Genomic DNA, 27,789 nt, shown 5'->3' with positions numbered 1-27,789 from the left:
GATTTCCCCTGTAAGGCGATGGAATGTATGTGTAGGAGGAGACGAATACCTTTATTCCAGATTAAATTGCCAATATAATTTGTACATGCTACATGATGCTTCCATGACAGCGCCTCCCTCACATCATTCACATAATCCCTCGGCTGCTCTGGCAGTGCCACTTACCGGTCCAGGGCTTGAACGCCTGACAGACGTACTCCAGACGGCTGCCGCACTCCGAGGCCTCCCAGAAGGCGTACCGTGACCCGTCCTCGACCTCAGACGGCTGCAGAGTCAGGCAGCGCGGCTCAAACGAATTCTTCCCGGCACCGGCTCCGTCCGACGTCGCTGAAACCGGGGTCAGGGGTCATGTCACCCGGGCCGATCTTGTCGGCCGCGCGCGCGAGCAGTCTTTTCTCAGTTTATTCGCAAATCACATCATACACAATCCGAATCATCATACGAAGACGATGCGTACCATGTCGATCACACATCACATTCGGCAACCATATCCAGACACACCCGTTATGTCATAGCAGCCTGTCATGTGTGCGAGCACATCACCTCAAATCATTACTCACACAGAATATTATGTACAGCACGGTCCACAATAAACCCACAACATTCAGTTTTCGTGAGTTCGCTTTGGAGCGAGTGCCACTGCGATCTCTCACCTCGATCACACACAACACGTATTTACCGCGGATGGTGCATGGAGGACAGTCATGAATGCGTTCATGTACGTGTAAGTGTGTGGTGTGCGTGCTTGTGGTCTAGAAGCACGTGTGTGAGAGAATACGTCCATATCTGCTTGAAATGTGTGTTGTGCTATGCATGCGCGCGCTCTGCACTATAATGTTGTGGTTGTAAGGTTTCGGGCATTACCGCGCACGAGGAGTTTGACATATCAGACGAGCAGACGGACAGGCGGGCAGGCTCTATCATCGGAGGGCGGGGGGAGAGGGGGGAGAGAGGGGGGGGGGCATTTACCCTGGGCATCTGACTGTCGTTTGCAGAAGACCAGGCTCTGGCTTTTGGGAGCGAGTAGGACATGTACTGACTGCCGGGGACACATCATCGTCACAAACACACACAAAATGCCAGCGGTTTAGCTGCGGATACCAGCCATGGTCCAAAGGGCACCATGGCATCATGAGCATCATGACGCAAAGACACCTGACAGACTGACCTCTTTCCTAGAGGAAGTCCTTGCGACCGGCTGAAAATGGTCGGATTTTCTGGATGCATCGACTGGTTATTTGTATAGGGCCTTTACAGGCCGTTCAATGAACACCCAGCTTGCTGAAGGCGCGCAAGGTTTCTGATGATCACCCACCTGGGTTCCAGTTGGTGAATAAGAAATCCTTGGAGGAGTTTTTCCACGACCAGACCCTGGTTTTGCTGCTCAGGGCTTCACCGTAGCCTGCAGTGTGAAACCCGGACAAGCCTTTCGCCATCAGCACGCCGCTCAAGAAGTCGTTCTTCGCCTGTCGTTGCGTCACGAGCTCGGTCAGTCACAGTCGACGGGCGATGGAGGCATTGTCGTGAAGGGCTCGCGCCATTCACAAGCTCTCGACCGGCATAATGTCCGCAAACGAAGCCTTGATGTCGAAGGTGTAGAAATTAGCATAACCTCTCGCTCAAAATTATCACTGCCCTTTGCCAGCCCACAATAGAAGAAGTAGCACAGACGACGCGATCACACACCGCCGTTTTTCAAAAGCATCGCAGATTAGCAGGTTTGTGAGGACGAATGACATCGGTTGGCTCCTCACCTGTGATGTGACCTCGACCAGCCTGGCGCCCGCCTGCTGACACCGTATCTCAGCCTTGAGGCGCGTCACGCGCTCCTCGCCAATCAGGTAGCAGAAGTCGCCGAAGGGTAGCTCGCCGTCGCCACAGCGGCTGGTCAGGTCATCATCCTTGTAACACGCCACGCTGACCTCGCGCTCGTTGGTCACCTTCGCACGCGCACAGTCCAGAATGGAGTCTTGGTTATCAAAGCATTTGTCGATGTCGAGAGGGTCGATCGGGCTGGGCGGCTGGTTGTCGATCAAGGTATCCGGGCATTTGGTGTAGAAACTGGAAAGCGCCCAATTGTTGCGGTCAGTTATTGATTTTATCTAGCATGCACTAAAGCATAACTAACAAACAGATCGTTATCAGAGGCTACAATGAATACCAGTGATTGGTGACATGTGATTCTATTCAAACACTCAGACAGGGTTGTGCAAGGACAACCAACGTTTTATTTTAGTTATTTTACCATGCTGACAGTTCTGATGACTGTCGAAGCTTCAACGATTTCTCTACAATGTTCATCCTACTTTACAACATCTGCTCCTCATTTGCCAGATGTCCAGAACACGATCCTGCTTAACTATTGTCTGGCGCCATTATGCGAAAAGTGCATCCAACAGTGAAAACGCCCTGCGATACCAGTCATGATTATCAGATGGTCGTATGTCTTGAAAACAGCCAGGTTTTCCAAACACACACACACCGATAAGACCGCTCGCATGGCCTTAGTTATTCATGACGTCGCGCTGCAAAAGCCTGTCTGGAAAACACCAGCCCCTTGGAAAAATGTAGACACCAAACCTTACCTATGGGATGTATTTAGGTGTGCTTCGCTCATGCTAAATGCTGAAGATTCGGTGTTCTCATCTCAGTTCTCATCAGACACATATGGATATGTTTGAACACGCCAGTGTTGGCCGCACTCAAACATAACTGCACTGACCTCGTATGAGTGACAGAGCACTTCCGCCGTCACTCCTGATCTGGTGAAGCCCGGATGACCGCCGCTCCCGATCCAGCAAAACTCAACTATTTGGCCACACTTCTCGAATGATAGGCTCGCCTTTCGCCACCCATGACCTTACAAAGCTTACCTTTACCCGCGCTGACCTGACGAATGACCCTGACATTGCTCATCCTCACTACCGCTGACCTTACAAAGCTCATATTTGCCCGCGCTGACCTGACGTGGCTCATCTCTCGCCAAACCTATCCTGACGAAACTCACGTTCCGAAACCCCTGACCTTACAAAGCTCATATCTGCCCCTGCCGACCTAACGAAGCTCATCTCTTGCCGCTGCTGACCTGACCAAGCTCATCTCCCGCACCCCCGACCTGACGGGGCCCATCTATCTCCCCCCTCCCGCCCTGACTTGACGGGGCCTATCTGCCTGCACCCCTGACCTGACGAAGCTCATCTTCCGCCACCCCTGACCTGACGAAGCTCATCTTCCGCCACCCCTGACCTGACAAAGCTCATCTTCCGCCACCCCTGACCTGACGAAGCTCATCTTCCGCCACCCCTGACCTGACGAAGCTCATCTTCCGCCACCCCTGACCTGACGAAGCTCATCTTCCGCCACCCCTGACCTGACGAAGCTCATCTCTTGCCTCGCCACTCCTGACCTGACGGGGCCCACCTACCGCCACTCCTGACCTGACGGGGCCCACCTATCGCCAGCCCTGACCTGACGAAGCCGAGTTGACGGCAGACGAGCCGTGTCTCCGGCCCGTCCCAGCGGTTGGCCCGGACCGGTCGCCAGCGGCCGGCCTGGAAGACCTGGACTCGGCCCTCCCACGGACCGGGGCCGCCCACCAGGCGCACCTGCTGACCGCTGGCCGACGCCTCGGCTGGAACGAAGCGAGGCCACGGTCATGGCATGGACGGTCACACTCCGCTCCACCTGGAGCTGTCCCGCGCGCTGGAACGCGTCACAGGCTGCTGGGGGGGGGGGGGGGGGGGGCGCACAGGTCACGCGTGAGTGGGGCAGGCTGATGATAAGCGTGGCTGAGTGCCGCGCTGCGCACCCACACGTGGCGAGTGATGAGAAGCGTTAGTGGTGACAAAGCTGGTAAGTCAGTACTTTCAGCGAAGACGTGCTGGTGTGGGTCACGCTGATTTTGTTGTGCTCATGTCAGGGACAATGGTGTGGCAGCCGACACACTCGCCAAGCTGCATTCTCGTATCCGTTCGCGTGCATCCCCCGATACATGGCACAAGTGCTTTACACAGTTGTGGCAACGTATGTCGGTGGGGTTCCGGACAAAAACGCACCAGCCCAACGACAACATATCAACCTTGATACTTCGAAAAACTAAATTCAAAAATGACACCGTTCAGTGCACAGGGCGGAACGTTTCCATCTAGGGAGGCACATTACCGCATTCTGAACCAGATCAACCTCAGCCATCGGTCTCGGACCAGTCTAAGGTAGGATAAGGTCACCACAGGTCATCTATCTGGTCGGCCTTCTAAACGTCGCTGGGCAGTACGAAAAGACCTCGCTGCTTTGGGACTATGGTTCAATACCGGTTTAGTGCCCAAGGTCACACTTTGTCGCGACCGACCAGCGAAAAACTGACATTCGTTGAAAAAATCCCCCCGCGGCTGTCGGAGATGATGTAGGATGACATCAGAATTCAGAGAGACTTCAGAGCCCAGCGGCCTGAAATGGCATGTAGCGACTTGGTGTGTAAAACGTGTCATAAATGTGTCATTTGCAAATTTCGCGGCACTTTCGTCTCCGTTCTTGCCTTGTTCGAGAGAGAACACTAAGGGTGCACTCGTCCAGTAAACTGTCCAAAATAAACCCGTCTCCTTGACTGTTTGGGGGCCGGCCTAGTCAATTCTAGTCTTTCGTGGCGAAGGGCTGATGTCCGGCTCGAATCTAGTCAAGTAGCGTTTCAAAGCGTCTGATTCCCCTCACCGGAAGGAATGAGCCGGGATATTATCCTCTCGTCTACGAAAACCCTTCCCGACCACTTGCTGTGATAGGTGCGGGTTGACCCGCTCGGGTCACCACGCGCGGGCCGGACAAGCGGGTCCGCATGCATTGGTCAACTCTGCCCATTGAGAGCTCGCGAGATGAATAGCCTAACCCGCGCCCGGCCGGGAAAGTTGCCTTTCTCTGCGGTTTTTCGAGCACAGCTCAAGACCAGAAGGTCGCAGCGATACCAAATTCTAAAAACCTGTAATCTGTCAATGTGGCATGCTTTGTGGAAATCTAAGCTTTTGATCGATGAAGGCTAATGACCTAAGTCAGGTCAACTAAGTCTATCTCTACAAAACTTTAGCAGGGATAAGTTTTTCTTGGTCAGTTACTAATTACTCAAAATTGATGTAGTATTAGGACATAACAAAATTTTCAGCATGCATCTTTCAGATTTTTTTAAACAGACGAGACCAGTGAGCTGAAGTCAGTGCAATGCTTGATATTTTAGCGTAAATCACGTAATTTTGCATGCATTTTGTGTGATATTGGTACTTTTATAAGGGGAAAGGGCACTAGCTTACGTGCACAGCGATCTTATGACCACAGGGCGCACAATCTTGCCCAGGTAGGGCCTACCTCCATGGGTGCCTTTTGTGAAACACCTGCTGAGCCCAACAGTGGTTTCGTAAATTTTGGGCGCAGAATTTGAATACTCCACTGAAAGATGTGGTGTCATTATAATGCATAATGAGCTCACAATAGCTCGCCTGATGCTATGCAAGGTCATATGAGATCATCAAAGGTCGATTTCCTCTGTTGTCGGCAGCGGAAAGGTTGGATGACCAGTAAGATGCGTGTAACCACCACTACATCGTGTTTATGAGGCTGCTGACGCTTAATTTCATGTGCCAACGGGCCCGTTCTCAGTTTGTTACAAATACATTACCAAGCGTCGAAAGCATTAGGTGTAATGTTAACAACAGCTATGAGTCCCTGAGTATTTGTAAGTTTACACCACACTATTTCTGACCGTAAAACAGCATCGCACTGGTCGCATACACCCAGTGAGCACTCCAATTTGGTCAGTTGGGTGGCTTATAAACTTGACGCAAGTTGAGCTCACCTGACTACAGGGTCACCCTAAAATGACATTTTATGCTTGGAGTATTGTTTTCTCACAGGTGCACGAAATAGAATAAACTTAAAACACAGGGAAAGCAAACTTTTTCTTTTTGTTTGTATCGTTACTTTGTATTGTTCCAATTTTGAACGATGGAACGGTCATCGTTCCAATTTTGAACGATGAGCTGAAATAATTTGACCGTAGTGTGAAAACAGAAGTGGTCGCAATGGACCAATTCTCACCCCTTTCTCACCCTACAGTCTCAATACCCACATCTGTGGCCTCAATATCCATATTGACGTGTTAACGCATATTTGAACTGCATTTACAAAAGCAACCGTTTTTACATTTCATGAGCCCTGGTGAATTCACAGTTGACCTGAGGTCAAAATTTTTGGATGCGTTGTTCATGACTTGACGGAACCTTTGCAACGCCTTTTTTCTCGTACGGCGTCTGGAAGTTTGAGATTCCCGGGGGAAAGCCAACGCCCCCGCCCGGGCGAGGTTGTCTCGGGCCTCCAGCTGGGCGTAGATTAAAGAGGTAAACTTGGAATCCGTACCAACGGCGTGATATGCCAGGTTTAATGCGTAGCTCATATATCCATAGGCTTGCCGCAAAAACGATCTTCTCAGATTAACAACCTTTCTCGCGCTTATCGCCCGAATTTAATTCAGCCTGTCATAATCGTAGCTGTTGTGGGATGACACAGCTACTGATGTCATCTGCCGATGCAAGGCGATTTGCCGGTTTGTATTTTTTGCCACTCTATCTTTGTATGCATGCATGCGAGCGATGGCGTGTACAGGTAGACGTTCGCTTCATTTGTAATCAGTACTGTCAGCTTACGTGCCATTCCTACGGACTCGACAATTGTCGCGCCGCATGAAGGATATCCCAGTCAAAAACTGCAATGAAAACATTGGGAAATTAAATTATCCGGTGTGATATTAAAATCGATATTGCCGGTGCGCTAAATTTCGCGCAACTCTGGTCCACGTTCAGCAGATCAAATGGCCGCATACTGCCCAAAACGAGTGCTACGCTCATCGCAGTGGAATCCCAACACCCATACATTCGCTGAAGAAGTGTTCATATGAGGTGGATCATTTAAATTTTTGGGTTTTGGACCTCGCCTCCAATTTTTTCTTCACATTTTATTTTAACGCATCACTGCATCAAGCCATGCAATATTGCAGTACACATATTTTAGCAGTCGTGCTTGCTGGATCTGCTTTCATCATAACATTCTCATCTCTCGCCCAGTCAGCAGCTGCACATAAATGTACTAGCGCCTAGTGCGGTGAGACACACTGAGCCACTTATAAATACTGGCCGGTGTACAGGTTAGTTTCATCAACTAAGCTCTGCCAGAAGCTGTCAACTCAAACATATCTTCCAGTGTTTCGCCAATAGGTCTAGCTTTAAGTTCGGTGTCGCGCCAGGCTCCCTCCAATAAAGCACTTGAAGTAAGCACAACTACAAGCGGCGCGAGCCGCAGCTTACCTAAGCGTTACGACAAAAAAGACGTGACGTAAGGATTTTGGAACACGTGCAAAGCCATTAACGCGGTCTAAGCACGACTGACGTGATTGTGTACAGCGGCCATGGAGATTTGTTATCACAATACCTGTTACGCCTCTGCGGAAGAGCAAAGAATAGCTCAACGTTTATAAAAAAACATGTGTAATTAACTGACTGAAGTCACCATGATTGCTGGATTGTTCATTGGCAGATGTTACTGGCGAGGGAATAGATCCTGCACTGACCTTCTTGCCGCTCGTCGTGACGCGCCAACAAAGCTTTACTGCTGGTTTGTAAGGTTGCTTACCAATGCCCGCCTGACGACTTAAAGGTCCGAAAAAAGTTGAGAACAAGCCACAATACAGCTCCCGAAGCTGACAGTCAAGCACGGAAGGGTTAATTGGCATGGGCTAACGTGCTACCCCACAATCTTCCTCACTGGGGTGCTGCCGACACCGCTGTTGGATAAAAATAACCCGGACGTCGCGACCCTTCACTGGCGACAGAAGACGGGCTGAACCCTTCCCCCTCCTTCCCCTGCGTTACCGCAGCCAAACCTGTGATTACGTCGCTCCATGAGTGGACGGATTAGTTCAGAGGCGGGCCAAGACAAATGTCCACAGTGATTACGCGAACGGGCGCAAGTGCCCGATGCCTGAAACTGCCCCTTTTGCACGCGAGTGAAACTAAACTCGCGTGCAGAAGGGACCTGGACTCCAGCCATGTACCTCTGCCTGGGGCCTCTAGGCCTTAAGCAGTTAAAGAACGCCCACGCAGCCCGACAAAACAGTTTCGGTGATGTACTGACGGCTCGGGGCCAAGGCCGTTCAAGATGACGCATTAGCAAAAGTTCCTCTCTTTAGGCCTCGCTAGCGGCCCCCCACCCCCATCAAGAGCTGATGTTGGGTCTGCCGGTGGTGTCGCGCTCCGCACCTGGCCGGGGAGTGACCGTCTCCAGCTGTCGGAAGCCGCCGGGAAGGCTCAGGCCGCGGCCGCCGGTTAGCAGCCGGTGGCGGTGGCGCTCCACCTGCTGCTTACGCCGCAGGGCCTGCGCCAGCAGCGGGTCAGAGGCGCCGGAGCTCGCCAGGCAGAAGGCCAGCTGAAACAGGGCGGCGGGATCAGCACCTAAAGCGTATGATTCAGAAGGTCAGCTGAAACAGGGCAGCGGGATCAGCACCCGAAGGGTGTCATTCAGAGGGTCAACGGAAACAGGGGAGCGGGACCAGGACCTGAAGCGTGCAATTCCGAGACAACAGTGAACTGAACGCCAGCCGGCTGAAACAGGCAACGACGGTAAGCCAGGCCTGGGCTGACTGAATTCGGTGGCAACCTTCTGAGCGAGGTGTGAGGCTGAACCACGCCAAACGAGGAATGCGACCGAGTCAAAGGGGATCCAGCCAGATCAGGCGGTCGTGATGGTATGAAAGGGACACTGACAGGTCAGGCGGCATCGCTGAATTGAACGTGATCCTGCCAGAGTGGGCGGCTCGGGCTCACCAAACTAAGGTCAACAAATCTTGATTTCACTGAAAAGAACAGCCGCAGCGGAAACCGGTTGATCTTCAACCGGGTTTGCAGCGTTTAGGTGAGTTCGACCAAACGAAACAAGACAGGTTACTGAACCATGCCCGAGCCGACAGACCAATCGGCGTGCCTCGCTCCCAAGAGTTCACACGGCACAGCCCGTTGTTTGGCGTCCGGCCAAAGAGCTTGGAAAGCCGCAGCGCTAACCATGACACTTAGAATGGGAAGTTCCTTGGGCTACCCTGCCTTGGGTGAGACCGGAGTGAAGTGGTCATAAAGCGCACGTGGGGTGCCCCTTCACGGACGTTTTAGAGCCGTTCAAGACCATTGGGACGCAAGGTCTGAGACGCAGAAACAGAGCAAGCGCACTGGGGATAGAGCGGGGCAAGGTATTTCAACTGGTCATATAAGCGCCTTCTGCAGCTCTAACCCCACATATGATCGGTGAGAATAGCGTCAACAGTTTGCATGGCCGCAGCAGACCACCTGCAGCTTCAGTGACGATCTCCCGGCCCGATGTCAGCCTCGGGAGCTGGACACTGGACCCGGTGACGCAGTCAAATCAGCGACTATTGTCCAGCCCGGCGACCCAGACGAACAATCCCCCGTCACGTAGGTGGCCCGGCCGAGTGGCGCTTGCACAACCAGAAGGAGAGCGGTGGCCCAGAGTTTGGGTGTACCGTGTATCGGCTCTTGATAAGCCATCTCGCAGTCTCGCCACGTGCTGTTGTGCAAGCACTCCTCTCACTGCGCTTCCCACTGGCCCGGAGAAGAGGCCGATCCATTTTCGCGACTGGTGGGAGCCGTCGGTATCTGTACGTGCTTCTCGGCTAGTTGGGTGTCTGGTCCACCGCACCACCGCCTTAGAAGAAGTCAGCTGGATTCTGCACCATTCCGGAATAGACCAAGCACGTTTCCGAATGTACCGATATGACTCGTTCATTACCATGCTGAAAAGATAACGGCTGTGTTCCTGAAAATTCGAACGCAAAGTGTACTTATGGGTTGGCTCACGGAACGCAAGGATGGAGCGCGGGGTATGACGTCCGGCGTAGCTGAAGAAAAAATGTAAGTTGGCCGTAACCACGGGATGATCATGGTTCCAGGCGTCTTACCAGTAAAGCAAAGGTCGGTAGAAGCCTCCCGGAAGGTGATCGTCGCTGTGCTGCTGCCATGACGGGGGCGGCAGCTGCGGACCTGGCAGTCCACACATCAGCTGTGGAAACAGGAGCGCAATGATCAACACACCAGCTGTGGACCTGGCAGTCCCCATATCAGCTGCGGAAACAGGAACGCAAAGATCAACACACCGGCTGCGGACCCGGCAGTCCACACATCAGCTGTGGAAACAGGAGCGCAATGGTCAACACACCGGCCGCGGACCCGGCAGTCCACACATCAGCTGTGGAAGCAGAAGCGCAATGATCAACACACCAGCTGTGGACCTGGCAGTCCCCATATCAGCTGCGGAAACAGGAACGCAAAGATCAACACACCGGCCGCGGACACGGCAGTCCACACATCAGCTGTGGAAGCAGAAGCGCAATGATCAACACACCAGTTGCGGACCCGGCAGTCCACACATCAGCTGTGGAAACAGAAGCGCAATGATCAACACACCAGCTGTGGACCTGGCAGTCCCCATATCAGCTGCGGAAACAGGAACGCAAAGATCAACACACCAGCTGTGGACCTGGCAGTCCCCATATCAGCTGTGGAAACAGGAACGCAATGATCAACACACCAGTTGCGGACCCGGCAGTCCACACATCAGCTGCGGAAACAGGAACGCAATGATCAACACACCAGTTGCGGACCCGGCAGTCCACACATCAGCTGTGGAAACAGGAACGCAATGGTCAACACACCAGCTGCGGACACGGCAGTCCACACATCAGCTGTGGAAACAGGAACGCAATGATCAACACACCAGCTGCGGACCCGGCAGTCCACACATCAGCTGGGGAAACAGAAGCGCAATGATCAACGCACCAGCTGCGGACGTGGCGGTCCACACATCAGCTGTGGAAACAGGAACGCAATGATCAACACACCAGCTGTGGACCTGACAGTCCCCATATCAGCTGTGGAAACAGGAACGCAATGATCAACACACCAGTTGCGGACCCGGCAGTCCACACATCAGCTGCGGAAACAGGAACGCAATGATCAACACACCAGTTGCGGACCCGGCAGTCCACACATCAGCTGTGGAAACAGGAACGCAATGGTCAACACACCAGCTGCGGACACGGCAGTCCACACATCAGCTGTGGAAACAGGAACGCAATGATCAACACACCAGCTGCGGACACGGCAGTCCACACATCAGCTGTGGATCCGGTAGTTCACACACCAGCTGCTGACCCGTTGGTCCACACATCAGCTGCGTATCCGGTAGTCCACAACCAGCTGCAAACCTGACAGTCTACTTATCAGCGATGAACACGGCAGTCTTTGCCATCATCTGCACCATCAGCAATAATCAGCATCATACGTGGCCATGGACACATCACCTGTGAACTAAGGACAAGACCTGAAACGCATCACCTGTCGACAAAACAATAGATACCTCAGCTGTGGACGACAGTCAATACAAGGTGTGGATGTCATGACGGATTAACTGTCAACACGTCAGCTGTGGACGACATTCAGTATAAGGTGTAGATGTTATGATGGATTAGTCGTCAACGCGTCAGCTGTGGACGACGGTCAGTACAAGGTGTGGATGTTATGACAGATTAACCGTCAACGCGTCATCTGTGGACGACGGTCAGTACAAGGTGTGGATGTTATGACGGAATATCTGTCAACGCGTCGGTTAGCACTTCAGCCTCCGCACTCGGCAGCCAACACGTCAGCTGTAATTTAGGCAGTCGACAAACCAACCCTGGACGCGGTAGTTGGCACATCAGCTGTGGACGCGGCACTTAGTGCGTCAGCGATGAACAAAACGGTGGAAAAAATTTGCCGTGGGCACAGCCTTGGACACGTCGGCTCTGGGTGGAGTGGTTGAGACATTAGGCACCGGCACGGTAGCGGGCATATCAATTTCAACGCCTAATTACAGTTGTGAACAGCACAACGGCGCCAGCCCTCAACAGCTCCTGACAGTGACTAATCCCACGGACACCTGCTAAGTGCATACCCCGACCCCAGTCGACCCCATCGCTCCTCGGCAGGCGGCTTGCGCAAGCCGTGGCGTCACGGAAGACAAAGGACGTGCGAGGACCGTTTGTCGATGCCGTACGCGCCCCGACTACATAGGCGACGAGGGCGTCTTTGGCCGCGAGCGGCGTGTCCCACGCACCAGCCAATGACGGGCGAGGAGCCGGCCGGGTTGGGCTCCGGCCTCTCTCCTGGTTGGTCGCTGGTTGTCAGTGGTGAGAGCGGGACACAATTGTCTTTTTTCGGTGTCGCATGACGTAATGACTGGGTGACCTCCAGTTGTCGGAATCTTGGTCATGCACTCATTTTCAGTCGCTGCTTGTGATGAGGCATGACGGTGTTTTTGTCGTTCGTTGGTGGCCTTGGCATACGGGCGAAACGATTAACCCCCGTTCGGGTAGTTGTAGTAAAAAGGACGAAAAATCCGGATCGGTCACACTTTAGACATTGAGACCGTGTGAATGTAATGTGAATCGCGAACATTACCGCCGTAGACAAACTGCTCGAGTTGCGCCACATCTCCGCCATGGGCTGATTTTGCCTCCCGTAAGCGGCGTGAAGATATGCTAATTTGATAATTACTGTTCGTGATGGTAAGTGCAGGCCCAACTAGCCACTGCGCAACGCGATACTTTCACATAAAGCGGCACGATCCCTTTGCTGTTCCCAATCCATTACTGCAACCGGATTAATGAATAGGAGGCGAGAGCTGCATCCCCATCGCAAACTGACAATGGAACACCCCCAACCCTGCCCCAAATCACCCGGGACCTCTATAGACACCTCTACCCTGACGCCTCCTGATGTGAATCCCGTCTCCACGGGGCGCCATCAATGACAGGACCTGGATCTCGGTCAACAGGATCCGTTGTAGGGACCCAGCTTCTGCTCTGACTCAACCTTTGACGCCGGACATTGCCGTGACCATGTTTCCGCCATCGGTGGCCTGGTGGCCTCCCTCGGCCCGCCCACCGCCGAGGACAGCCACGCGACCGTGACCCTGGCTCCGGCACCCATTACCCACGGCGGCCGGCCAGCGCGGCGTGGGCCTGCGTGCCGTCGCCACGCTCCGGGTTCGGCCGGCCGGCACCGCCGCCTGGAGAGGTCTTCCGCGACGCCGGCGTTCAGCGCGGCGAAGGCCCTCTCGCACCAGCCGATCGCGCGCCGGCCGACGCCCGGCCACACGCCCGAATGGCGGGCTGCGTGGGAGCTGAGGTCACCAGCCAGGTCTCCCATCCCCTTAAAATTCCGTTTGTTTGCGTCACCGCCGGCCGCCGGCCGTCCATCAAACCGGCCGCGCCACGCGCACCGCCTCGGTGAGGCCTCGTCTCTCCACCGCCGCGGGCGGCGCCGCGCCACGCGAGACCCGCGAGACGCGTCCGGCCGGCGGCGCGCGCCGCGGCGACAAACGGCTCGCGCAACCGCGGCAACAAACCGCGGGCACGCTTTGTGGCCCGCCGGCGCGCCTTATCAATTACGCGCGGTCTTGTAAACAGGCGCGCGTGGCTCGTCAACGGACCGTTCCGGCGGCGACCGGTGAACCCGCGGCCAGGCGGGCGGCCGGGGCGGCGCCGCGTCTGGCCGCGCCCCGCTCGGTTGCAGCGGGGCGGCTCCCAGAGGGTCACGGGACGCGGCCAGAGGTGACGCCGTGAAAGGCGGCGCCCGGCGCACACGGCCGTTGCCTCACCCGCGCTTCGGGTGTCCCCAATGGGGACGGTTGCCTCAGACCAGGGCGTCTCCGTCCCAGGAGAGATCTGTTGCCCGCCACCGCACGTTCAGCGCACCCAGTGCGGGGACTGCTGCCTCGCCCCGGTGCCTCATCTGTCCTCATTACGGTCTGTCGTCCAGCCCACGCGCGCTTGCGTCCTCAGCAGAGACTGTGCCCTCGCACCAGGGCATCTCACGTGTCCCAGAGTGACGTGATATCCCAGCCCGCACGATACGCGTCCTTAGTCTATTGCCGCGTTCACTCCTGACACGTTCGTTTAGCTGAACCATATAGCGACGGGCGCTCGAGTAACTGGTCGTTTCATCACAGCGGATAGCTCCGCCATCAGAGAAACCTGGCACCCGACCCTACATGTCAGATCAACATCTGATGTGAGTGTGATCAAATACTATGGCGACCGAAATATCTGAAATATCTTATAGATCTAACAAGTGTCCGGAAATATTACCAGCGACAACCACCACCTCTGCCCAGAATCAATCATTTGTCCACGTTGCCGCGCCGTCACGTTACCCTGCAGCTAGATCGGTCCCGTGGATGCCGCTATCTCACACCAGCCCTCAAATGCATTTCCAGTCCTGATAAACGACTCCGCCATTCAGATGTTCCCAGTTGGGACTGCAAACTCACGCCAGGCCGCAGCCTGTTTGCCGATTCTGGCATGTTAGGTGTCCTCCGCGGAGCCTGCTCGTCATAACATGGGCTATCCCAAAAACGAAGTCACAACAGAAGGGAACCCCGATCCAATCACTAAGCGATCCTGTGATCCATTTGCGATGCGATCGGGCACCCGCCCTCTGGATCCAGACCATTGCTTGCGTCACCTCGCCCCAGTGCTCGGGTGTCAAGAGTGGCGCCGTTACCTCCCCCCAGTCCTCGGGTGTCACCAGTGGCGCCGTTACCTCGCCCCAGTCCTCGGGTGTCACCAGTGGCGCCGTTACCGCGCCCCAGTCCTCGGGTGTCACCAGTGGCGCCGTTGCCGCGCCCCAGTCCTCGGGTGTCACCAGTGGCGCCGTTACCTCACCCCAGCGCCTGACTCGTCCCCGGTCCATCCACGGTCGCATCCATGCTCTCTCGCCCCAGGGGACAGGCCAGTGCTGATTTATGACCGCAGTGGCGTAACGGGCCCCGCTTGGACCGGCTGTGCGGGTCCGCTCCCGCCGGCGGACCGATGACGAGTCCTGCCAGCCCGCTCGCGGTCGCTCGGAGCGTAAGCCGCTCTGGTGGTGCCAGGCTCTGCATAGATCGGCATCCATTATCCAGGGCGGGATGCCTGAAGTGGCGACCGTTGCAGTGACAGGTTGGATGTAACGGAGTGTCCCTGACAGCTTCGGACCGACGGAACAGTCGCTGGTCGGCTCCGGGTTGATCGCGGAATTCGTTGCCGATGCGGATCAGGGGCTTTGAAATACACACCTGTGGCTGGTATGAGTGGTTGGTTATCAAATGCGGTATGGCAGGTTCGCGCATCTGATCATCGCATCACAGGATGAGGTGATCAGATTTTTTTGGCTACATACTCGTCATGATTTACAGCTGTAGCCTTGACATGCCACAATTTTAGACCAGCGTAAGTGACATGCTCGAATCCGGGTAGATAGTAGCTCTGACTCGAGCAAACCGCCACCATATCAAAAAATGGTAGATCATCAAGATGGGACCAATAAGGCACCACTGAGGCCCGGATAGATGCAACGGACTCGAACGCGCTGACGGCAGACGCAAACGAGTGAGAAGATCCTACTGGGAATTTACGTGCTGTCGGAGATAGGTCCAGACATCTATACCGGGGCTAAGCGGCGCTCTCCACTGATAAGTCTGAGATGTCTTCTTATACGCCGACCCGTCTTTTTGAAACTTGTTCTATAGCCTTGAAAACGATGGTTGCTGGGAGAAAAGGCCCGCATGTTTCGCCCGCGCCGCTTATCGGGCATGTAGCCGCTTATCGGGTATGTAGCCAATTTCAAAGACGTAAGCCGAGGCAGAGAAAGGCGGGGGAGACCTTCGGCAGATTGTTGGAATGGATGTTTGCATAGGAATAAACGAGATACAGATGGTGTTTGTCCTCGCTCGCATCTTCCAAACTATTCGTCGTTGATGCATATATTTCAGGTAGTGTCATCAATGCTGGAGCATTCGGGCATAAATCCATCAAAGTCAGCAACTAGTACGCAGAAAGGAAAGGAGACCACTTAAATGCTGTTCATGGAGGGTACGCCATTGGTCGGTCCTGACTGGCATGAATAAATGGTGTCAAGCCAAGACTTGCCGTCTCAAAGCTACTGAGCTTCGGATAAACCTAATTATGATGGTTAGCACAGACATCAAGATTGAAGATACGCTGTCCGTCCATCTTCAAAGCCGGACCAGAGGTCGGCTGGGCTGGGCACACCATCTCCAGACCGAGGTCGGCTGGGCTGGCACGGACAATCCGATGCGCCGCTGAGCGGATCCCCAGCACCAAACACACCGTCTCCAAAGGCCATATGCCGCCAGGACACTCCCGCTGTGGCAGACACAACGGCAAGCCACGGCCGCTCGGAGGAGAGGCGAGGCCACCGACGGCGTATAGTTTCGCGCGGGGACACAGGCGACATTTACGTGAGATATTACGAAGCTGTGATATAAAGTACAACTATTAATTGTTCGTGCCATAAAAGCATATCGCACAGCATGCAAGTGTTTCAAACTTTCCGTGCTGCTAGTGTAGCAAGTGCACCTTCATAAAACGATTGAATTTGTTAGTCCCGTTAAATTATAGTCATGCGAAATGCATTTTGCAATAGCGATTGAATAACAATCATATAGCATGCACAAACAGCAGCTGACGTAACATGAAAGCACAAACACTCGTCCTCTCGAAATAACCCAGAGCGTGCTCTACTGGCTGCACCTTAGAAGCGCCCACCGCCGCCGCAAGTGCAGGGACACGCTTCCCTGGAGGCGACGAGGTCGACTCGGCTCGGTGCCGGTCGCATCTGTTTTGGCCTCGCGTGGGCGGCGAATATTAGATGCCTGGCATCAAGCCGATCCCTGGCCCGCCGTCGGTGTTACGGCACAACTGGCAGGACCCCCAGACTGTGGCGAAATCAATGGGGGTGTCGGATCGGGTAACGAATGGCTGTGACGGAGCGATTGTGGTGCGGCAGGCCGCGCAGCGGGAGCCGTCGGGAGAGAGGTAGTGGTATTTAGACATCAATCGGTGGATAGCGGTATGAAACTGATAAGGTTTTGGCTGGGTCGGAGTCCAGACCGTTGGGTGGAATTAAGTATTCCGAGCCACTATTCGTCTGTATCTGAATCTGACAGTCTGAATTTGACGGCCGTCAGTGCCGAGCTGCACCACGCCCTGGACACCATTGGCCGCTCCATCGGTCTGGAACGGCATCAACCGCTCCCTTGGTCGCGAACAGCATCGACGACCCATCGGCACCAAACGCTAGCTCAGAATGAGACTAACCAGTCCCTCAGGCTAGAAAAGTATCAACTCATCATAGGGCCACCGAAGAAGATTGTAAGTTATATATGTTTGAATGCACTCGCTCCATGGGAACATGTCTCACCGTGTTTTCCATTCCAAGAGTGCGCCGATTTTAAGCTTTCTGTCAGTTGCCACTTAAGGTGCGAAAATGCAGAAATGCTGGCGGAATCTCGCTTTTTGCGCCCATGGCTACGCCTCTGCTGCCTCGGAGAGGCAGAGACGTGTTTCCTATGAGCCAGGTCTCATGAGACAGATTTATGAGGCTGACAAGGCAACTAAAATATATATATCGGGTGCTCTGAGTAGTATGCTGCCATAAAAAAGGATGGTCTAAGGCTACAGTCACGCATTACAAGGCTGAGAAACCTTGACATGGGTGCTATCTGCAAGTCCGGTTGGAAGATTTTGAGAATGTCAGATGGGTATCTCAGAAGCTTCGATGCTGCATGAATCAAAGGAAAAGCTCGAGGCTTAACCCAACGCAAAAATGTTATACATAGCAAACCTGTCAAACATTTTCCCGCTGGAAAGATTCCAGCCTAGTAAAAGATGTATCTGACAAGCTGCCGGATAGTGTCGTGAGCAATTAACAGTGACTCACAGGAGTCAAGCCAGCTCAAGCTCCACCATCGTGAAACCCGCACAATATTGAGGACATTCCGCAGCTTTTTCGCCGACCTTGTTTTCCTGCGCACAGCGGCGCACACAAGGGCAGGCACACAAGCGGTGTCCTTTCCCTGCGGTAACGTATGTGGGGCCACAGCCATCGGAGAAGAACGTGGAGCAAAGGCGCCAAAATAACGTCAGTCTCCATGTTTTTCACTGCAACACACCATGATGCAGCAATAGAAAGCTCAAGAAAAGGTAGCACAGACGCTAGATGGTATTTAGCTACTGTCCCCTGGGATGTCACATCCCGCCCCCCCCCCCCCTCGTCAGGGTTGATGTGTGCTCTGTTGAAGTCTTCTCTCCAGGTAAAGCCATTCGGACGTCTGCCAGTGCGCCTGTGTCATTTCGCGGGAGCTGGACGCCCTTGGGGGGGGGGGGGGGGGGCAGTCGGACAACCGGCGCACTTTCTTGCATCTTTCATTGGACTGAATCACTGCACACTACCATGAGGCATCGCATCGCACACTACACTGAGATGACACTGAGATGACCCCCGACTGTGCTTCAGGCATTGCCCCGCAGTCCGGCCCCCGGTGCACACGCCGTGCAGATGTTTTCGATGCCATATCCGTTTCTAACGGCCTAAAAGTCGTCTATGAGTCAATGTCACGTCCGATAAGCAGTGGCCCGTAAGCATTAACGCAGTCGAACAGCATCATTTGGCTAACATGTAAGTCCCATCCACTGTAAGTGGACAACACTGGCATCATGCCCAACTGAATCAACTCCACTAACAGCAAAGCAGACGTAAGTCAAGGTAACGGTATGCTTTCCGTATACTTCACGTTATGCTTCAGGTTTTATATAGTTTTTGACAACTACAATTTGTCTCCACTCGACTTGAATCGGTTTTGGAGGATGAATACGGACTCTATTTGAAATCAGGCAGCATCTGACATAATGGCCCCCTCCAGATGGTTCAATCTCTTACTGTAGAAGAGAGTTGGGCAAGTTAACAAGAATTGGGCAGATGTTTTCTCTAACAAATAGGTCAATAACATGCCCATGCATTTGCTGCACCGCCCCGTAACAGCATTTCAGATTGGCGGATAGGCAAATGCCGTTACCGATTCTTAACCAATCCGGAATGACCACGGCCTACGGATTATTAATCAGCTAATGAATACGAATTATTCACGGCCCGGCCGTGACCCGGTTACGCTGGCACGCGGCCGAGCCCGGCCGACTCTCAAACGACGCTCCAGCTGTCCCGAATCCCCAAACGCTGCAACTCTGCCGGCGCGCAGAGCTTGGAATTTCATCCGTCTTCTCTGCGCAGCTCTGCCGGCACGCGGAGCCTGGCATACCGTCCGTCTCCTCTGCGCAGCTCTGCCGGCACGCGGAGCCTGGCATACCGTCCGTCTCCTCTGTGCAGCTCTGCCGGCACGCGGAGCCTGGCATACCGTCCGTCTCCTCTGCGCAGCTCTGCCGGCACGCGGAGCCTGGCATACCGTCCGTCTCCTCTGCGCAGCTCTGCCGGCATGCGGAGACTGACATACCGTCCGTCTCCTCTGCGCAGCTCTGCCGGCATGTAGAGACTGACATACCGTCCGTCTCCTCTGCGCAGCTCTGCCGGCATGCAGAGACTGGCATACCGTCCGTCTCCTCTGCGCAGTGTCAGGACGTCGGGCGCCGGCGCTCTGTGAGTGTTGATACCGCAGTCACGAGAGGCTGCGGCACATCATCATGTTGAATGCTGTCACACTGCCAGACGAGAGAGCTCAGACATGCCTCTCGTGTCAGTGATGACCGCCTGCATGCGTTACATTCGTCCTAGTGCTGCTAGCCCCTCCCCCTCAGATGAGAGAGGCCAGACGTACCCCCCCACCCCCCCCCATGTCAGCAATGATAGAGTGCATGAGTCGTATTTATCCCCGTGCCGTTAGCCCCTCTCCCCCCCCCCCACCCACGAACAAAAGCAGGACCCCCTACAGCAAAGTGCATACAGTTACAGTAAAATGGCAGCTATGAACTGATGCGTGATGCCTGTGCTTGAAATGACTTTAGATAGTGCATACGAGAAAAAAGGAAGGAAAGAGCCATAGGAAAGAGAAAAGCCACTGATCCTACCCACATTTCTCCTGATCCTCCTAAAGTTAGTTCCGCGTGCAAATGAAGGTGTACGACTCACACGACAATGATGACCTCCAAGCACGACAGCTCCGTACAGTTTCTTGTTTGAAACGCGGCGTGTTGGGCTGCCTGTAAACTAGGCAACTGGTCTGGAGAGCGGGCTACTTGGTCGGCGACCTTAACGGCTCATAAGAACAAAAACGCAGACTGCATTTTTCAGAGGAGCCCATCCGAGATGATGCCTCGCAGCGGATCTGGTCGTGCCGCAAGTCTTAGCCGACACATTCTTCTGCTTAAGCCCAACAAAGACCAGTTGGGGCGTTATAGATCCCGAGATATGGTGTGACTTAGGCGTCTCACAAGGAGTGATGATGGAAAACTACACCACTGACACCACGAACATGGCGAACATCCCAACTATGACGAGAGAGCTATCGCGGCGAGTAGAGCGGCTGATGTTTTGTCGTACCTTTAAGTTCAAAGCTGTCAGAGGTACTTGTCACTGGCAGGAACATGATGAAACGTTCCCAGTACCCATTCTGGTTGGCCTATCAGCATCGGAACGCGCGATTATCGGAGTATCGTGTCAGTTTGCAGTGATGTTGTGCCCAACACTCAATGGCCCGTAGAACCGGGATCAGCCTACGCACGCTCTGCCAATGATCCCCGTGAATGGCACACGGAACACCATCTGGCTGAATACGCGCACTACCGAAACCAGGCCGCGCCGCGTTCGCTGCGCGCGCGGGTCGCTTTTACTTTCGAAATGCCTGTACCGCCCCGAACTGCAGCCGGAGTCTGATCAGATAGCAGGCGTCTGGTGGAGTGCCGAGTCCCAGCCCGCGGCTCGCTGGAGCCGTCCCGGAGAGGCGGATCGCGGGAGGCGCCGGGCCTGGCGGCACAATGCGTCCCGGAGCCGCCTCCCGCACTGCGGCGCCGCTCGGCGGGCTGACCTATCCATCACGCCGGGCAGCAGCGCCTCGGCCGTGTGAATGCCGGGCGGAGGCGAGTTCGCGCAACCGTGGGACCGGTGATCCCGTGCTCAGTAGCGCCGTCAGACAGGTGGTGGCACCCAGGGGCGAACGGCGCGGAAATGCTTTTGAGAGAGGACTAAGACGTGACCTTAAAACTGTCGTAAGCACAAGCCTGGCTATTCCAAAGCGGAATGGAGATGTACTTATGACGATTTGCGTTCAAGAGCGATCAACCACTTAGTTACACAGCTTCCAGCATTCTGTCTTAATGACATGACATGCACACTGTGTCCCTTGGCCCAAGTTGCCCCCAACAGGCCCAGTCAGCTCGAACCGCCGACAACAGTCCTATCGCTCCTGACGGTACAGTCTTATCGTTCTACACGGTACAGTCCTATCGTTCTACACGGTACAGTCCTATCGCTCTACACGGTACAGTCCTATCACTCCACACGGTACAGTCCTTTCACTCCACACGGCACAGAACTACCGCTCTATACGGTACAGTCCTATCGCTCTACACGGTACAGTCCTTTCACTCCACACGGCACAGAACTATCGCTCTACACGGTACAGTCCTATCGCTCTACACGGTACAGTCCTATCGCTCCACACGGTACAGTCCTTTCACTCCACACGGCACAGAACTATCGCTCTACACGGTACAGTCCTATCGCTCTACACGGTACAGTCCTATCGCTCCACACGGTACAGTCCTTTCACTCCACACGGCACAGACCTATCGCTCTACACGGTACAGTCCTATCGCTCTACACGGTACAGTCCTATCGCTCCACACGGTACAGTCCTTTCACTCCACATGGCACAGCCCTATCGCTCTATACGGTACAGTCCTATCGCTCTACACGGCCCAGTCCTATCGCTCTACACGGTACAGTCCTATCGCTCCTCGCGGTACAGTCTTATCGTTCCACACAGTACGGTCCCATCGCTCTACACGGTACAGTCCTATCACTCCACACGGCACAGAACTATCGCTCTACACGGCACAGTCCTATCGCTCTACACGGTACAGTCCTATCGCTCCACACGGTACAGTCCTTTCACTCCACACGGCACAGCCCTATCACTCTATACGGTACAGTCCTATCGCTCTACACGACCCAGCCCTATCGCTCTACACGGTACAGTCCTATCGCTCTACACGGTACAGCCCTATCGCTCTACACGGCACAGCCCTATCGCTCTGCACGGTACAGTCGTATCGCTCTACACGGTACAGCCCTATCGCTCTACACGGCACAGTCCTATCGCTCTGCACGGTACAGTCGTATCGCTCCACACGGCTCAGTCATATCGCTCCACATGGCACGTGCTCACATCTTCTTCGAAGCTGGAACCAGCTGAGACCGCGCAAAAATCAGGACACAAACCCAATGGCACGTCCCAATCGGATTATGTAAAGCGGCGGCCTGCGGGCGCCGCCGCACTGCAGACACTTGCAGCGCATCCTTACGCAACGGACCGGCGGCGGCGCAGCCAGCAGACCAGGAGGCACCCCGGCCCATGGGCGGCCTTCGCCGGCGTGGCTTAGAAAGGAGGCGCAGGCCGGGAGGGGGCGATAGCCTCGCCGTGCATCCGCCGGCGCCCCCCCCCCCCCCCCAGCGGCACGGCGCCGCGCCTGACTCTCCGCTGCGGCCGCGGCCGGGGCAGGTCAGGCAACAATCCCGCTCGAGTTTTGAGAACGGTTCTGCCGCTAACGCGGCGCTTCGAAGATTTCCGCAAGGAGAAAATGTAGGGTCTATGGATGGCACTTATGTGACGATGCAGTACCCAGAATCACTGGTAGTTATTTTTTTAAGGATTTTTAAGTCTCTGTTAGCTTCATGGTGCGATACGAACAAATTAATTACGCCGTGGATGGCAAAAAAATAAGTTTTCTTGTCTAGCCTTCACCCAAAATGATCGGGTTGCTAGCTGCTGCTACCTGAAGATCACTCGCTCGAAACAAGACTTTTAGCCAACAGCTGGCCGGCGACACACGCATGCTCTGCAATTTTCAGGGCCGCGCAAAAGAAGGGACGCGTCCAACCTCCGTAGCCCGCTTCTCATTTAACTTCGTGATGAACCACGACAACAATGGAGATTGTTCTCAATGTGAGAGAGCGGAATGAGCCTCACGCTGCAGCGGGTTCGTGCCAGCGCGCTCTGTTTCATGACGATCTGAATAGGCTCGTGTCAGCCGGGGCTAACCGGCCTGACTTACGCCCGTCACGACCGCAGCGGCACGTAAAAACCCAGATCACACAAGCCGGGGTAGGCTCTACCGAAGGACAATTGGCCACACCCGAACAAAAAACTTTACCGATGAAGGCGTAACAGCTGGCGCTGTTACCGTTCCCAGAACGAACGGGTCTAAGGTCATGACCTCTGTGTTGCGGTGCGCGGCAGCGGCGACCCTAACCATTCTCAAATCAGCACAGAGGTAGTCAAGTGGGATGGGGGGGGGGTTAGGCTCATCTGCTACCTACCGGAGTTTTAGTGATTAAGATCTATCCACGCTTTTTGGACACTTAGTACAGTCAACAGTTCGACGCACTTCCACTTTTCGACGGGCAAGAGCAACATACCAAAAGACACGGCTTTTTCGGGCGCATGCGTCAGCCGCACATAACCCGGGCTAAGCGAGCGCGTGCCCCGTCACTCGGTCACGCCCCCAACGGGAGCGCGCCGGGGCCGCGGGCGGCAGCGCACGTTGAGAAATGGCAGCGCGGCGTTGCGTGCCGCCCGGCATTATCTGGGCGGAAATCGGGAGAGAGGCGCGCGACCTTGGCCATTCAGGACATAATCATGCCACGCCTTTCTCGGGGCGAGCTCCCGCGGGCGCACCTGATGGATGGGTGCCGCCCGGAGCCGTTCAGAGGTGACGCAGACGGTCACTGGGGTGTAGGCGATCCGTGATGGGAAACATTGGGTGATAACGCTGGGGAGGCGCACGAATGGCGAAGCCAGTTGTGGTCGCCATAAGGTGGAAGTGAAGTAGAATCAGATGCGGCGTAACGATTACTGGGGAAAATAATCTCCAAGTGGTTTGGGAGGTGCGCATTGCGTTCATGAACAGAATAAGCTCATTTGATATCGGTTAATGCCCACGGTCTAGTACAAGCCTATCTGGGGATTGTGCCTATGCGAGGAGATAGTTATATTTAGAACAAACGCATGGGCGTTACACACTCGGATGAATGTAGACGGGTGATTGCTTCTGGAGCTGTTTTCACGAATCTGTCAGATTGTGTGTCAATGCCGATCAAAGACGCACACAGGGTACGTTATGCCGGCCCGCGCTCCTCCCTTAGCCAATGACGGGCGCCGGGAAATCCAGAAAAGGCAAGTAGGAACACGAAAAAACGCGCCATTTAACATTAAACACGGGGTTACAACATGAGGTATCAGCAGGAGACGTAACGAGGGACAAGAGATATTAAGTAACAAAGAAACCATGATATGAAATATTTCATTTCACACGAACATACGTATATATATATATATATATATATATATATATATATATATATCATAGCTACTGGTTTCATAGGAGTTCCATGACCTTATGTCAGGGCTCTGTATGTCGCGGCTTTCTCTTAAGAAAATTACTTGTAGCATACAACATGTGAAAGGCTTCGTGGAAACGGCTTTAACCTCTTCTGCATGTGGGTTTAATCTCCTCTAATACGTGGATTTCCCACTTGGGATGAAATCAGAATTAGTTCTGCGATAATCTATTTACCACGACCATCTAGCTATCACACTGATTTCCCGTAATTCCACGGGATTTGGGGTCGAAGGTGGTAACCGAGGACGTACAACTTCCAAGGGAGTCGCTTCCTCAGCACGCAGAGTAAAGGACTCTCAAAACGTTACGCGTGTGTTTCATTTGCTTACTTTATACTTACAAATCCCGTAATTCCACGGGATTTGGGGTCGAAGGTGGTAACCGAGGACGTACAACTTCCAAGGGAGTCGCTTCCTCAGCACGCAGAGTAAAGGACTCTCAAAACGTTACGCGTGTGTTTCATTTGCTTACTCTATTCACACGTTTTTGGTTATGGTAGCAAAAGCTGTAAATCGTTGGCAGTTGCATTTATTTATGGGTTTACGCTAATCACCTACGGTCCATTGCCATTTGGAACAGCTTCTTAAGCCGACTCAAAAGCAGTACTTACCACTCAAAACCACACCACTCACAACCTTCTGTTATTGAAAAAACATTGTATTCCATTTCCGTGAGTTCAGGGCATTCATGGTAATCGCTAGATAACTCCCAGATGCATGTAACTGCCATGATTGCCGGAGTCTCAGCCTCCTACCCCGTATAAAAGTTGTTACGATCTGGCTAGAGATATAATCACGCCATGCGGAGGTTTGAGCCCGGTTCCCTCCGCTCAAAGCACGATAAGTCACCTGCCCGAGGCACATGTGCCGATGTGCCACCTGTCCGCGGCACATGTGCCGGTGTGCCACCTGTTCGCGGCACATGTGCCGTTGTGCCACCTGTCCGCGGCACATGTGCCGATATGCCTGTCGCAGTGACTGGAGTGAAAAATTGTGGTGACAGGCAGGTGCCGTGCTGACGAGAAAATTGATGATCACACAGCCACATATCACGAGGAAATAGAACCGTTCACACCTGCTTGCCCGCTGATATGTGCCCAAGTAAGGCGAGGACACGCGACGAAGCGTGGTTTTGGTGCATTCCAACGGCAATGCTTGGAGTCCGCAAGTACTGATCACGCGCCTGGGCTATGTCTCGGAGCGTGACTACAAACTGCAGCTCCAAAAAAGTGGATCAAAAGTAAGAGTGCCACGCCTCCCGTTATCCGATCTTGGTCTCTTCTGAGCGACATATTGTAGACCAAATTCTACCAAACGGCTGCAGCCTCTTTTTTGGAGGTTTTCTTCCATTTTTGACACGCATTCGGGACGAGCGTCCCACACAGGTGAGCTTGGTTGTTACGCTCAGCTCATCAGAACCGCAAAGACCTATCAATGTCGTACATACTGTTTTCGATGCAATCACATTACGGTGAACGAAGTGAATATATCCTGGGCATTTCAGGACAAACATACATGGATATATATATATATATATATATATATATATATATATATATCGTGTTTATGAGTGTTCGTCGCTCAGCGCTTAACGCTTCAAACGCGCCGTTTGTTCTCAGAGAAAGTCTAAATTTACTCTGCAATGTGCAGACGTGAACATGGGAAAATAATAATAACGACATTGATGTGTATTACAGCTTGGAACACTTGAAAGTTTAAGGATCCGGATCGAATCCTTTGTTTCATGCACTGCATGTGCCGATGCAAATCGCAATGACCTTTTACTGCTGCCTACAAGTCAGGGAAATTTACGGTCATTCGTCCTGCAATAATCGATATCTGGTCTAACTCGAGACGGTCCATGTGGACAGTTCGCCTTATAGAGCTATCCCGTTCAGTCTGCTCCCATCCAGCAGACGCGGAATTGGCTCCACTGCCGGCTAAACTCCGCTTCAGTTATGCGCACCTGCAGACAAGGGGCTGCTGCATGTTTGAGGTGCACACTTCTCTTCCGCGGAGCACAAAGCCGGGATTGTTTCGGCAGGCGACTGTGTACTTAAACGCCCACTGGGGCTGACGGAGATTCTTAGACGGCAGACGGCTGATGGACACGGGCGGGATGTGGAGCGAGAGGGCGCGGAACGGACTTCCAAGGGACCGAGAGACGCAGTCTCAAGTCAAGCTGGGCGTTCACCCCTGCGCGCTGTTTAGAAGCTGATATCATCGGTGCAAATGCTCTTGTCCGGAAGACTGAGCTGTTCAGTAGAGAGAACATCTGGGCACGAGCACTAGGCGGTGATTATTGTAATCACTAGCCTCGCACCTGCAGATCAGCATACACCGGCACATCGGGGACCGTTACCATGCTCTTTTCAGGGGAATTACGTGATGCTCTCGAAGCCGCCTAACTGTAATCGGAGCAACATTGTCCCATCCGGAGGCCCATGGCCTAGCAGAATTATTTCAGCACGGAGAAGCGCAGCGTTTAAGTGACTCAGACATCTGGCCTTTAGACGGCAGATGGTAAATCGGCCAAAGACTAATGCCAGCAGGCGTCTTGCCGAGATTAATGGATTATTTCCAAACGCACGCATCAGAGGACAATGCTTCCAGACGTCGCAGATGATGCATCTAGTTTTTGGATCCAAGGATGACAGATGACGGCAGTCGAAGGTGAGTGATTCCGCGCCGCGCGGGCAGCTACGCGGCTTGCATGACCGACATACACGCGCGCGCACACACACACACACACACACACACACACACACACACACACACACACACACACACACACACACACACACATATATATATATATATATATATATATATATATATATATATATATATATATAGCCCCAGTCACTACGGTTCCCCTCCAGATAAGCCCTTGTCAGGTCCAGCCGCTCTCACCTGTAAACGTTATCAAGCTGTCCGCCTCCTTATCCCGGCGGCAGCGCGCGACTCCATCACCGACCCCACTCCTCACTCGCCCGTCTGCACTCCGCGACTCCCAGCCGGTCACTGACGGCGCGCGCACGGGGCGGCGACGTTCCGGCTGCGCGCGCAGCGGCCGCCGGGGTCGGGGCTCCTCCGCCGCCGGCCCCGCCCCCCGGCCCGGGTCACTTCCGCTCGACCTTGGGCCCGATTCGGTGATCACTCCCCGGGCGAGGAGGCCGCCGCGCCGACGGCAGGTGAGGCAACCACGGAGCGGCTGCCGCGCCGCGTCTGCCGCCGCCC

The 27,789-nt window shown here is 54.1% G+C and overlaps 1 protein-coding gene across 1 annotated transcript in view; it reads right to left on the bottom strand.

The window, feature by feature from the left end:
* LOC119107446 (atrial natriuretic peptide-converting enzyme) overlaps positions 1-27,557 on the bottom strand; it is a 35,376-nt gene extending 7,819 nt beyond the window's left edge. The window contains exons 1-7 of the mRNA XM_037230890.1: positions 27,463-27,557; positions 9,998-10,098; positions 8,292-8,457; positions 3,469-3,631; positions 1,755-2,061; positions 1,316-1,466; positions 166-327 (exon numbers count right to left, since the gene is read on the bottom strand). Of these exons, the coding sequence (XP_037086785.1) occupies positions 166-327; positions 1,316-1,466; positions 1,755-2,061; positions 3,469-3,631; positions 8,292-8,457; positions 9,998-10,057 (1,009 nt within the window). The 5' untranslated portion in view covers positions 10,058-10,098; positions 27,463-27,557. The remainder of the gene's footprint in view (positions 1-165; positions 328-1,315; positions 1,467-1,754; positions 2,062-3,468; positions 3,632-8,291; positions 8,458-9,997; positions 10,099-27,462) is intronic.
* Between the last annotated feature and the right edge of the window lie 232 nt (positions 27,558-27,789).

Source organism: Pollicipes pollicipes, unplaced genomic scaffold (genome assembly GCF_011947565.3).
Source record: "Pollicipes pollicipes isolate AB1234 unplaced genomic scaffold, Ppol_2.1 Scaffold_6686;HRSCAF=7923_pilon_pilon_pilon, whole genome shotgun sequence".
NCBI lineage: Eukaryota > Metazoa > Arthropoda > Thecostraca > Pollicipedomorpha > Pollicipedidae > Pollicipes > Pollicipes pollicipes.
This window is presented reverse-complemented; position numbering and strand designations above follow the sequence as displayed.